The sequence below is a fragment of the Oncorhynchus tshawytscha genome, linkage group LG33, assembly GCF_018296145.1.
Source record: "Oncorhynchus tshawytscha isolate Ot180627B linkage group LG33, Otsh_v2.0, whole genome shotgun sequence".
Taxonomy (NCBI): Eukaryota; Metazoa; Chordata; class Actinopteri; order Salmoniformes; family Salmonidae; genus Oncorhynchus; species Oncorhynchus tshawytscha.
The window spans coordinates 26,208,351-26,222,981 of NC_056461.1; the positions used below are offsets into that span (position 1 = coordinate 26,208,351).

Below are 14,631 nucleotides of genomic sequence, written 5' to 3' on the forward strand. Positions count from 1 at the left end.
ATGTTAAAAAGTATTCAAACACGGTGTTTCTAATATAATTATACGAACCTTAATTGGATTTTATCAGGCATATTTATCACAGGTTAGTTATACCTTGACTCTCCTTTGTCTCAACAGAACACGTTTTGTTGTTTTATGATGAAATATACCAAATTATAATCTTTGTTTGCAATTACATTCTGGCATTATATATATGAAAGGATGTCACCGTGTCATTTTCCTGTACAGTTTGGCTAAACATGAGGTTGTCATTAATGATCAATGTCATGAATTAATCCATTGATAAATTGGAAAGTGAGCTGTAGACTCGAGCAATGATTGCAGGACCAAATCCGTTTGTCCATTTCTACTTCCGGGAGAAAACGCCACATACCAGACCTTGAATAACCGTAAAACAACAACTAATCAGATATTAGATTGATTATAAAATATAGCCTTGATAAAATAATATAGAGGACTAAAAGTATATGCCTACAGCCAAAGTCTGATGCTCATTTCAAAAGTTTACTTTGTGTATCAAACGAGTGCATTGCTCTTTGGTTGAACTCGAAGGTGAGGATGGTGATAACGAAGACGATTAGCCTACATGTATTCCATTTGCAATCAAAATCGATGTGGGCCCTGTATTTGTCATGCGTGGGTTTTGAAAGATATAACGCAGTCACGTTATTAAATGAAATACCTTTATTTACACGTATATAAAAGTAGATCCCCCTCTAGCGCCGACTTAAGATGTTTGAACAGTTTGACAAAAGGTTCGTTTAGCTAACACATGGGGAGGGGAACAAAAAACGAACCAGAAATAAGAGAACCAATCCACAAATGAATATCTGCAATATACATTTTCACTAAAGAGAGTAAGTAGCCTAACAAGGTTTCCACCGGTTTCGTATGAAATAACGTAAGTAAGTAATGCACAACGTCTGTTTAATACACCTAGCAAATCAACAGGCACACGACCCAAATTGGCAACCGACTCAGTCTTCAATCATTATTTGTTTATCAAAAATGAAGGGTTTGCAAGGATTCATTGCGCCTTCGTAAATTGATTTAGGCCTACCTCTTACTTTGACTCCGTATTTGATATCATTCGGACTTTAGGTAAAAACCTTATGATTAGACATTTTTAAATACATGTTCATCTCATGGAACTTCATTGTTCCCCCCCTGATTATCTCTGAAATGATAGGGAATAAACCTTGAGCTCTTGCTAATCTATAGTTTTTGTACAGAATCTTTGTCATCTGAAGGAAATAAAAAAATGAGTGAAAGAAAAATATCTTCAAATCAAGATACTTTAAAAAATAGAATTCAAAATATTCGTTTTTACATGTCTACGTCTGCTGATTCTTATGTTGTTCCTTTGTAAAAAAGTGAATGAAAGTCAACTGGTCTTTGTAAAGAGAAAGAGAAAGAATAACTGTTATGAAATGCCTTTGGCTCTCCTCTAATTATTCAACTCAATTTGGAATGCCATTTCAGCTTACAGACCAATACATTGGTTTGTTATGCATGTTTTTTCTCTCCATTGAATCCTGACAACAGCCTAATAATCATAATAATAGTAATTTTATGATTTCTTAAGTCTGAGTAAAAGTGACATTGCCATAAGACAGCAACTAGTATCTGTAAAACGATCGTGTCCTTTCTGATGTAGCCCACGCTAAAGATTTTTATGGTAAATAAAAATATAAATATATAAGTTAAATACATAGAGAAAAATAAATAGGCCTAAGTTATAAATAAATAACTTCAGTATGGTAAAAACCTGTCCACTTTAGAGAGTTGGAAATTTAGTCATGAAGTTCATTGTTTGATGCCAGCTTCTTTTGTCACCAGTTTGAATCGTTTTTTTCCCAGACTGCCAGGTATGGCATATATCCGGAGAGGCCATCTCACCGCTGCTGTGTTGGCCGGGGAAGCACACCGGAGAGAAGGGGGAGTGGTGGTGGTTCACTACCCCCCTGCAGACCGTGGAGAAGAATCCGCGGAACGAGAGGTCGTTGCAGAGCGGGAGGAGGCGCCGAGGGTCCTCTGTATAGGTAGAGCGCCGCTCCGGGGTCCAGGTTGGACATCAGGCTTTGAGGGTAGAAATAGGGCGACGGAAACATTCTCTGAAGAGCAGAGTAATTTCCAGCCTCCGCTAACAGTTCCAGTCCAACCGCTGTCTGCCTCTTCCACTTTGTTCTATTCGGACAAGAAACAGTAGATATTAGTAAGGGAACTCTTATCGTAAAGTTCTAAATAAGTTTGAAAAGTACAGTTCAAATATTTTTATTATAGGACTCGGATCATAAAGTTTAGAATTCAATCACATCTGCATGCGTAAAAAAATTTAAAATGCATGCACAAATAAGATACGTGGTTCAATTTCAACAAAATTAATTTTTCTTACTTGATGTAGGCCTTCCTTGTTAGTAAAAACGTTAACAAAACATGTAGCATATTTTCTTACCACAATATACATTTTCTTTTCCATTGTGGGGTTTGAAATGCACATTTAATGTCAGTCATTAAAGTTCAGTAAATTGGAAACATCTGTATTCAATGGGTTGAATTTTCGGTTTGGGATTGTATTGGTGTCATCATGGCGTCGGAAATGTGTTTTCCACTATTTTCAAATAAAGATTCAAAGTCTGGCTACTCTCAGCGACGCACTTCGGTTATTCTGTTAAATCATTCCCCCGTCAAGCGTATTCACGCGGAAGGGTAATCTGTCAGATTTAGATTGTCAATTGAAAAGCACTCCTCTATTAGGTAAATTATTTATAATTATAATAATTGAGTAAATGTAGTAGCGTGGGTGAATTATTGATATGGCATACATGCAACGATAGATTATTAATGCACCAAAGTGTTGTGTTTTTATATTTATTAATGTCGTTTTGCTGTCTGAATGTCAAAGCTTCATTAGGAAACCATTGGTTTTTTCCCCTCCAAAAAATGATTAAAAACAACTAATATTTCTACCGTCTTCCGTTCCGTATTTGAATCACATTGTTCAAAGTTTTAATGCATTGCCCAATTGCCAATATTTAAAGATTTTTTTTCTGTTATAATTTTCTCCTTTATCGTGAAGAAATTGATGCAGTGTGTGCAAGTTTTGAGAAATAAAATCGTTCTATGTGACCTGGCTGCATATGTGACAAATAAATTTGTCTGACTGACATGAGAAAATCATTATGTCTATAGGTGAAGAGCTGACAGGTGCACGCGCGCACACATATTCTATTTTGGCATGAGCTCACTGCATTCATCCATTAAGCCTGTATCCCACTATCAAAATACTTATCGTCCTTTTAAATACGTTAGAATTCGTGTAATTAAACTAAAGGCAACCAAGTGTGGCAGTGCTTACCTCCTGTTCTGGTACCAGGTTTTGACTTGTGTGTCTGTGAGGTTGAGGGAAGCAGCCAGCTCCATTCGGTCTTGCACGCTCAGGTACTTCTGCCGTTCGAAGCTGCGCTCGAGCTGGGCCAGCTGGTGGTCGGTGAAGGCTGTTCGTGCCTTCCTGGGTTTCTTCAGCCGAATGTGATGCGGACTGTCCCTACTACTCGATATCTCTCGGCCTCCTTCCTCTTTCACTGCTCACAAGAATAGGACAAATATTTTATTTAACCTTTATTTTAACAGGGAGTCATTCTGAGACCACGGTTTCTTTCGTCTGTAAACTATACACAATTATAAACTGGCAGGTTCAAGCCCTGAATGCTGATTGGCCGACAGCTGTGGAATATCTGATCGTATACCACTGGTATGACAAAACATGTAAACATTTTTACTGCTCTAATTATGTTGGTAAACACTTTATAATAGCAATAAGGTACCTCGGACTTCTGATATATGGCCAATATACCACGGCTAAGGACTGTGTCCAGGCACTCCGCATTGCGTCGTGTTAAGAACAACCCTTAGCCATGGTATATTGGCCATATACCACACCTCCTCGGGCCTTATTTCTTAAACATGAAACACTCAACAACAAGAAAATACATATATTTCAAATGTTCATAAAGCCTATCAAATTGATGGGTAAGAACATTAAACCAACTTTGTCTCAGCATTTCGTATTATTCTGTAAGTAAATGCAAACACTCCATTTAGGATGATTTGTTACTTTTGGTATGGTTACATAAGACAGATGGTTTTAAGGCAAATGAAAGTAGGGTGGATGGGTGGGCATATAGGTTGCGAGTTCGAATCTCATCATAGACAAATAACATTTGAGCTAATAAGGAACTTTTCAACTAATGACTACTTTTTAGCTACTTTGCGACTACTTAGCATGTTAGCTAACCCTAACCCTTCCCTTAACCCTTAGCCTAGCTAACTGACGTTCGTGAGCTAGCTAAAATTCATAATATATCCAATGTTTTGCATATTCGTAACATATTGTACGTTTTGAAAATTCTGACAATATTGTATATTTAGCAAATTCTGAACATATAACATGAATTTGAATTCGTAACATATCATACGAAATGCGTGCTGGACATTAACAAATTAATACCAACCATACGAAACGTAACATAGGAAACGTAACACACCATACTAAATGGAGTGTCTATGATTTAAGTACAGAATAATGCGAAATAGGCAGCAGGTAGCCTAGTTGTTAGAGCGTTGGACAGTAACCGAAAGGTTGCAAGATCGAATCCCGAGCTGACAAGGTAAAAATCTGTCGTTTTGCCCCTGAACAAGGCAGTTAACCCACTGTTCCCAGGCTGTCATTGAAAATAATAATTTGTTCTTAACTGACTTGCCTAGTTTAAAAAAGGTTTTAAAAAATGCTCTGAGACCAGGTTGATTAAACAGGCACGTAGGCCTATAAACCCATGACAGACTGGGATTTCATCAAAATATAGGCCTAGCTACATTTACAAATGGACATATTTCAAAGTTTGTTTTTCAACATTCATATAGCCTAGTTTTGGTGATCCAATGTTGGAGGACTTTAGGCCACTCTCCATTGCGCCTAGAGATTTTATGAAGATGTAGCCTATCTAAAAAAAAATGTATGTCCCTTATTGTTTGCACATTTTAAAACATTGTTTCTGCAATGTACTGTGTGTAAGATTTATATTCTTTACTTTGCTGTTGTTTTGGGTCTTGAACTGTAATAAACCATGTTCAGTTCATTCTCCCCCATCCCACGCTTCTCTCCAAAAAGAGGCCACACGACGTGAGAGCTCTTGCTAGCTGAATAGTTGAGTCGTCTCTCAAGAACCACAATAATCCGGCTAATTGAGCCACAAGGGAAGGGAGTCTTTCAACCGCGACCGGAGAAACTTCACAGGGCTGCGGTTAAGAGCGAAATAAAGAGCCGGCCGGCCTCGCGCGTTACAAATCTGATTAGCACTGGGACAAATTGCATCAAATCCCCAAAATATTAGGAGGCGGATTCGCTGAAATCAAAGCAGCGTACTAGTCCCTACAAGGTTTATGGAGCAGAATTGACTGCGTTGATATCAATGAGAATCTGTCACACACACACACACACACACACACGCACGCACACACACACACACACACACGCACGCACGCACACACACACACACACACACACACACACCACACACACACACACACACACACACACACACACACACACACACACACACACACACACACACACACACACACACACACACACACACACACACACACACACACACACACACACACACACACACACACACACACACACACACACACACTGTATCCAAAGTAGAATGATGTGTTGTTCATGTTTCTTTTTGTAAACTGGGGTGAAGTTATTGACCTGCAGGAAAAACGTTAAACTCTTGCCATAAAAGATGGATGTAATAACATTGTTCACTATAGTATAAATAACATATGGGCTTAAATAATATGACTAATATTAACCAATATTCTAATGAATAATAACAATAAGAATATGAATACTAATAATATATCCTTATTATAATCTGTTTTTGTCACGGCAACCTGCCATTTTCTTAAGGGGTGGATATATTTGTGTTTTGGTTGTATAAGTTAATCAGATAAATATTTCGGCTTTGCTTTATCTTGGCCAGGTCGCAGTTGTAAATGAGAACTTGTTCTCAACTGGCCTACCTGGTTAAATAAAGAGCAAATGTATTATATGTGTTGACTAATTCCTGCAAGAAGGAATTGACCTCGCCTATCAACGGATGACTTAGTTGTATCCAGGAAGGAATTGACCTCGCCTATCAACGGATGACTTAGTTGTATCCAGGAAGGAATTGACCTCGCCTATCAACGGATGACTTAGTTGTATCCAGGAAGGAATTGACCTCGCCTATCAACGGATGACTTAGTTGTATCCAGGAAGGAATTGACCTCGCCTATCAACGGATGACTTAGTTGTATCCAGGAAGGAATTGACCTCGCCTATCAACGGATGACTTAGTTGTATCCAGGAAGGAATTGACCTCGCCTATCAACGGATGACTTAGTTGTATCCAGGTGCTGCATCCTTCAACTGACAATCGAGGTGACATGTATGTTGTGGCTGACATGATTGGAAACCGACAGATCTTTGATGGCATTTATCTGGAGGCGACCCTGTCATATTTTCCCCAGCTTTTCTCTTGCCTCCCTGACATCAACAGATGCTTTTAAGACGTCTGCTAAATGCAAGCAAATGCGTTTGAAAGGAAAAACGGGTTGACAGCAAATCATTGGAGAATATCAACAGTGTGAATGTAATACTTAAAGAAAAGGATAGTGTTTTATTTTTCAATTAACCTATATAAACTGTAACTATAGCCGATAGAGCTCCTGTTGTCCAAGATAATATTGTTGGTAAACTTTCACCAAGCGATTTAATCTCTATAGGGTTTACAGTCATAAGTGTACATATCATGTTCCATATCATTTTATATTTGATTAGATACATATTAGATGGGATTCATTTTGTGCAAAAGCATAGATACAATTCTCTCTCCCTAATCTTCCGAGTCAAAATGTAAAACCTTTAAAACTTCTAGAGTTAAAATCAATGTTATAGCAAATCAACTGCTACTGCAGGCTAGCCTAATATCTGCATGAAGCTAACACACAAATGCAGAACAGCAGGCCTACAAAAATTCAATTTGAAATAATGTGATAAATAGACCTAAGTGTAATTGATTTTAAAACATGTTTGTTTACATCAGTCTTTTACCTTTGTATTCGCTGTCTGACGACGAGTTGCTGTGGATTTTGTCCATGAAGTCCTCTGCGAGCTTGGAGGCAAGTCGCCCCGTTTCTTGAGTTGGCAGGCCATTACTGGAGTATGGGGCGCAGGCGGCCAGCGGTTTGCAGTCAGCTAGAATATCTCTGATCAGAAAGGAAGAGGTGACGGTCCGCGGCTGTGACCCGGTGGAGATCTGTCCTTGTTGGAGATGAAGCGGCAGCCCGATAGCGTGACCTTGCCTCTGCGATGCCTCATCCACACACTCCCTCCTCGGCGACCGGGGAGAGGAGCAGCCGCTCTCTAGGTCTGACCTCGGGCTGAACTCCAACGGTGACCGGCACTCTCCCACCAAACTGTCCCCTTTCGACATGACCGGACTTCCAGGTCTGTGGGAAAGTAAAGAGTCGATCCCAAAGCTGGACCCATTGGTGGATGCCTCCATTGTTTACCGGCGCAACTGAGTTCTTCGAGGCCTCAACTCAAACTATCATTGGTATTCGAGGCAAGTTCAGGTTGAGCGGCGATTGCTGAGATGAGACTGCCTCAATTTATCCAGCTGGAAAATCCAAAGATGTTAAGGAAATCACAAATATTCATCCACGATGTTTTCTCCTCTTCTTGATTGAATTTTATAGCTGGCAAAATGGCAAAATCTCCAGGTTATCGATGTTACATCAACCCTGCATCCAACTATTTTGTCCTAAGTACAGCACTCTTCATAAAATCGATGCAGCTTGGTGCTATTCTCTGTTGGGAAGTTTGATTGATTTTTCTGGATCCAATTTTTTACAACATTGTTTAGAAATGAAAACTCGTCGGTATGATTTCTCAATTATTTCTCAATTTATTTCAAATATTGACAAAAAACTACATTGATTAGAGGCAGTGGAGCGGCATTAGCGCAAGGTAAATAGGCAGGCGATTCAGCACCACGTTTCAGCACCACGGACAGAGACAGCAGCGAGTGTTGCAGGTAGAATTCAAGACCTGGAAATGACGCAGCGCGAGGACACAATTGCTGAAATGTTAATCACTTAAAAAGTGGTTCGCTTGTGTGACCCGTGCGGCGCTCGATGGCAGAGGAAGGTAAAGGCATCCTGAGCCAGCATAGAGATGCAACAAGAGACTCGAAACCGGTGGGCAGCTGCAGTCGAGAAGACGTGCACTGTAAAACAGAGGTAACGCGGGTTAAATAGACATAACTGTGAACGAAAGCACAGAGATGAAACTTGAGGAAAACTCAGGAGCTAGGTTTTTAAGGACGCCCCGTCCACGTGAGTCCCCAGTGACAAGACTTCATTGGTTGAGGGGACTTTTTGGGTGCTGACGGGCTTGTGGAGAGGAAAGTGGACCCCCCACATTCTCACTCATCCCTCCTCCTCGCTCCCGTTCTTTGATTAAAAGAGACATTGAATTCACCAGGATACTCATATCCAACTGTTTACAGAAATTTTTCCCACTATTTGCTTTCATTACATCATTGATGAGGCTTATAATGGGGTTATTATGTGGAGCTGGTAGGACTTTTCTCTCGCATCTCGTTCAGTCAAAACTTAACAGGCTTTTTTTAAAAACATTATGGACAATTTTTTACCTTTGCATTTATTGAGTCAGAATTTAGGTTAATTGTTTTTCCATCTATGTTAGAGTTGTTTTATAAATATCAAAATACTTCTATAAAAAAATATTAAGGGTGTATTTGATAACTTTTTTTCTGATTCAAAATTAATTCCGAAACTATTTGTATATTATTATTATTATCAGCCGCATCAGTATCAGCATCAGCATCAGTATCAGCTTCATCATGTTGTTGTTGTTTTGTTACTGGTATGAGAAATGCATATCATTATAATATTTCTTCCTATAGCCTAGATTTACCGTAGCCTGCATTCATTTCTAATGCGTTGAGGACACAGCCAGTGCTGTGAACTCATTGTTTATAAAATTATTATGACACAAATAATATTTTTATTTTATCGGACAAGAAATGTGTTGTTGTTGCATAGGCATATGCACCGAGAGCAAGAATTTCATACATGCATAATTTGGCCACAAAATACTACTCCATACACTTCTTTTCTGGGGGTGAACAAAGCTCCAGCATCGAATAGTCAACGTTTAGCTCATAATAAGTAGCCTATCTAATAGTAATACAATGCTAATGAGGAATAATAGTCCGAACAGCATGTGCTGAAAGGATGGCGTGACGCAAACTTTAATGTGCATGAAATGCCATTGTCTCCACTTTCGTTTTTTTTCCTCCAAAACAGTTAGCCCCACATGACTCCCCGACAGGCCCTAATAATCGAACCCCCCATGTGACCGACAGATTGGAGGCGAGCGTTGGTCTCGACACCGGCAGGTTAGTGAATCCGCTCCCCGCTTCCATAGTGTCCTATCGCGGCTGCAAGCTGTCACATTAAGGCGGGGACAGAGATGGAAAAGAGTAGCCTACATACTCATCCTAACGTTGTCTTTCTTTCCAATTTAGTCTACTAGGGCTCCGGGGTGGGTTATGGACATTTCATTTGAACAACTCCTGTTCCTTGCCATTTAAAACATAAACAAACTAATTAGCTTTTTTTTTTATATAGGTCTATCTATTTCACAACTCAAATCTGGCCTGAGTTTACAATTCTCAGATTAACAATTACATGGCTAAAATATAAAGTACATAATATAGTAACAACTGTATGCAAAATAATTCAAGTGGAAACACATTGCTTTGGGTCTGTCTTTTGTAAAAGAGTTGTCGTGATTACCTTTTGTACATTTATATTTCTGAGCTACCCTTGCAAGAGTAATCTAAAGTAATTTTCTGTACACTTCCCCACTTTATCGAACAATTCCACCAGGGAATGAGACCAGACTGTAGACTTGCTTATGATGTGCTGATCTCTTTGTCAATATGTTCCACTGCTACCACTTGTCTCTTGCAAGTGTATGGATGGTCAGGTGTACACTTCCTTTGTGTTGTGTGTGTGTGTGTGTGTGTGTGTGTGTGTGTGTGTGTGTGTGTGTGTGTGTGTGTGTGTGTGTGTGTGTGTGTGTGTGAAGGTGAGAGATGTAATGCAGTGTAATGACTTGGCTGGTCAAAGGAAGCAGAGATTTTCAGTGTGTTAATGTTTGAGAGATCTAAAGCATACAATCACTTTCTATCACATTTCTGTCTTAAAGGGTAATACCACTCAAAACGATGTTTTGGTATTTGTTTCATTAGTCCGCTGTTGATACAGTCCCATAATGTTTTGCATGTCAGCAATCAAGTTCTCAAGATATAGTACTTTCAACATACAGAAACTGTCACATTATGATGCATTTTGTAAATATGACATAATGGATGAAACCAAATGTATTTTTATTTTATGTCTTGCACACACATTTAGGGTGTTACTCAGTTTTTTTATAGTCCAAGGTTGGTGTCACAGTTGTAAGTAATGGTCAATATAGTCTGTCAATTATCAAAACTAATAATTGTGTATCTGAATAATTTGTGCATAACAAATGGTTTCCTCACACTGTAGAAAGTGCAGCTGAAATGAAGAATATTTATATCTAGACTAGCAACGTGGTCTCATGACAATTCGTATTATTCTGTATGTAAATATGTGACAGTCCATTTAGTATGATATATTACGTTACATTAGGTTATATGAATGGAATAGCAGTTGTACAATATCATACAAATTATAGGATGTATAGTATCATACCTCTTACCCTGTCGTGCAATAGCATATAAAGAGGATGACCTAACTTTATATCTTTCTCTGAGACCAGGTTGCCTGTTAAGCATAACAACAAAGGAGAATTACTGGGAGAATTGAATTTGGCGGTTAAGGGAACTAATGACAAAGGTTAGGATAATCAACAAACGTAAAAACTAAAAGAACAAAGCTTAGGAGAATTTACGTAGCAGGTTAAGTGAATTGGGTTAAGTTTAGAATAACAGTTAGGGGAAGAGTTAGCTAATATATGACTCAAACACTCAACCTTTGGATTGCTAGATGGTCAAGGATTACACCCATCCATCCTCCCTGACCAACCTTCCTACTTTAGTTTCTTAATAAAGTAAACTAGTAGGTATCATTGGTCTTTGAGTTTCTCAGAAATACTTAAAGTATGTTTCATATGGCTCTGAGGCCAGTTTGTCACTTATGTTAATATTTTCTTTCTGGACACTGACTAATTTATGCTGCTAGAAATCCCTTTCCAGGCCTCCCGTGTGGCGCAGTGGTCTAAGGCACTGCTTCGCAGTGCTAGATGTGCCACTAGAGATCCTGGTTCGAGATCCTGGTTCGGCCATGACTGGGAGACCCATGGGGCGATGCACAATTGGCCTAGCGTCGTCTGGGTTAGGGGAGGGTTTGGCCGTCAGGGATGTCCTTGTCCCATCACGGTGATCACGCTCTAGCGACTCCTGTGGCGGTCCGGGTGCATGCACACTGACACAGTCGACAGGTGTACGGCGTTTCCTCCTACACATTGGTGTGGCTGGCTTCCGGGTTAAGCAGACATTGTGTCAAGAAGCAGTGCGGCTTGGTTGGGTTGTGTTTCGAGGACGCACGGCTCTCGACCTTCGCCTCTCCCGAGTCCGTACAGGAGTTGCAGCGATGGGACAAGACTGTAACTACCAATTGGATACCACGAAATTGGGGAGAAAAATGGGTAAAAAACAACAACAATAAGAAATCCCTGTCCACTGTGAGTAATAACACTTACATGGGCTCCCATTCACTCTGGGCAATATGTGAACACAATATGGTGATTTTTATTTATTCATTCGATTGGATGTGTGTTAAATATATATCTAGATTTGTTTTGTAAAATACGTGTCGTCTTTGGATAAACTTTGGCATCTCTATCGTTTTGGGACATTGAGTATAACATGGCTTTCGATAGGAGATATGTAAAAAAGATGACTTCACACAAACAAACAGCATAAAAAAACATCAGGATTGGCACATCCAGACCAGTCAGGGATGCAAATGATGCACCTTAAAAAGCCATCAGGTAGGGGACTTGACAGACAATAATGAGAATCGCTGAATCTTTTATAAGGTTAACACTCAAATTTTCCAGTCAGCTGTCACACAAGAAACAATTTAGCACAAGCATGCGGGGGAAATAAACCTTCATCATCTCATTAAAGTTGACAGGGCCCAGGACCGGCAGCTCTCAGCGCCAGGCAGCGCCACCTCATTTTGTGTTGGTAATTTGCAGCAGAGACAGACCTCTCTCCACCAGAAAGAGAGAGGCAGAGAGAGGGGAGGTAGAAATTATGAGGAAAGCAATAGCGAAGGGGAATGGCAGAGGCTCTTGGAGTGAGTGCAGAAGAAAGGGGAGGAAGGATGGAAGGAGGTAGGGAAGGTGGGAATATGGCTAGCTCACCAGGAGTCTGATTCTCCTTTAATTGGAAGCATTGGGCATTGTCAACTGAGGATTCTCAGCCACTCATGACAGGTAGAGCTGTCAGAATGATAACCCACTTGTCAGTGCAAAAGACCAATAAAAACAAACCACTTTTGATTTAATTGGAGAGGCCTAGTCTGTGTGTGTGTGTCAGAGAGAGTGAGTGACTGAGTGGATCGCTGGAGGGCAGGGGTAAGGGGTGCATGTGTGTGTGTGTGTGCGTGTATGTGTGTACAGTTTGGTGTCTGTAAAATAAATCATCACTCTAGCCTTCAGTAGCACTCCCTTCATCACCTCGCTGCCCCTCTCTCATCCTTGGCCAGGCAGGAGCCAGGGAAGAGCGAGGGGAGAGCCAGGGGAGAACGAGGTGAGAGCCAGGGGGATTAGCCAGGGGAGAGCCAGAACCAGTAGCGGTGCGTGGGTGAGGATGTAGTTTGAGGTTTTGATGTTGGTGTGCTGTGCCTTTTTTTCTCCACACATAGTGTTGTGTTCCTTCCAAACAACTCAACTGTAGTTTCATCTGTCCACAGAATATTTTGCCAGTAGCACTGTGGAACATCCAGGTGCACTTTTGCTAACTTCAGACGTGCAGCAATGTTTTTTTTGGACAGCAGTGCTTCTTCCGTGTTGTCCTCCCATGAACACCATTCTTGTTTAGTGTTTTACGTATCGTAGACTCGTCAACAGAGATGTTAGAATGTTCCAGAGATTTCTCTAAGTCTTTAGCTGACAGTCTAGGATTCTTCTTAACCTCGTTGTGCATTCTGCGCTGTGCTTTTGCAGTCATCTTTGCAGGACGGCCACTCCTAGGGAGAGTAACAACAGTGCTGAACTTTCTCCATTTATAGACACTTTGTCTTACCATGGACTGATGTACATCAAGGCTTTTAGAGATACTTTTGTAAACCTTTCCAGCTTTATGCAAGTCAACAATTCTTAATCTTAGGTCTTCTGAGATCTCTTTAGTTCAAGGTATGGTTCACATCAGGCAGTGCTTCTTGTGAATAGCAAACTCAAATTTTGTGACTATTTTTATAGGGCAAGGCAGCTCTAACCAACATCTAATCTGGTCTCATTGATTGGACTCCAGGTTAGCTGACTCCTGACTCCAATGAGCTTTTGGAGAAGTCATTAGCCTTGGGGTTCAACCTACACTTTGAATGTTTAAATGATGTATGTGTTGTGATAATTGCGTTGTTTGCTCTATAACTTGTTAGTTCATATGCCTTGCCACTGTGATATACAGTATATACCTAAGACTGAGACAATAAGAAGACACAGTGGCAGAATAAATTCAACTACACCTGTTTCATCATTAAACCGGAGAGCAACATCTTTCCGGTGAAGTCCACAAAACATATTGTATGTAACAAATAGTTACATGACCTACAGCATGACCAAGCAAGTTAATGTTTCAGACATTTTCAGACTACTTAAGAACTATTGATTTAGAAGCACAGAGAGTTACCGCAAGTTGCAAAAGAAAACAGGCGCTGCCTCCACTATTCCAGCATGGGAGAGCCAGGGGAGAACCAGGTGGTCAGTAGCCGCTGGCCTCCCAGGGCATCAGAGTTAAAGTAGGAGAGACAGGAGAGACAGGGTTTGATTCAGTCCAAGGGGACTCCTAACCCGGGGTTGTGCCATCAGAGCCGAACTCCATGAGTGGTTCCTTTCTACCATAGTTCCATATCAACACTCCTATCTCATGAGACCACGGAAAGGCTGATGACAAAATAGTGTGTACAGTATATCTATAGTGTAGTATAGTCTATGAGAGGTCACCTGATAGAGTGAGTGAGATGAATAAATGTAAATGTGCAGTATGTGCCTGTGGATTGCCTTCTGATATGTACATTCTTATTAGTTGTGTTTGTGGGAGTCTGTGTATATGTTAATTTAACATACATTTAATTCAGTGGGCCAATCTTGGCATACTGTCTTAATCAAATAGTCGATGTACTGTATGTCTCATGACTGAGGGCCCATCCTTGTTCCAGAACACAGACCCTCCTGCTCTGTATGCACAGTGTGCCTCTACAAGC

At 40.4% G+C, this 14,631-nt stretch overlaps 1 protein-coding gene across 1 annotated transcript; it reads right to left on the bottom strand.

Moving 5' to 3' along the window:
• Positions 1-680: 680 nt before the first annotated feature.
• Positions 681-8,479, bottom strand: LOC112246527 (barH-like 1 homeobox protein). The gene is made up of 3 exons (XM_024414904.2): positions 7,169-8,479; positions 3,359-3,584; positions 681-2,187 (listed from the first exon to the last, which is right to left on the bottom strand). The coding sequence occupies exons 1-3, from the start codon at positions 7,620-7,622 to the stop codon at positions 1,896-1,898; spliced, it is 972 nt and encodes a 323-aa protein (XP_024270672.1). The 5' UTR covers positions 7,623-8,479; the 3' UTR covers positions 681-1,895.
• Positions 8,480-14,631: the final 6,152 nt, after the last annotated feature.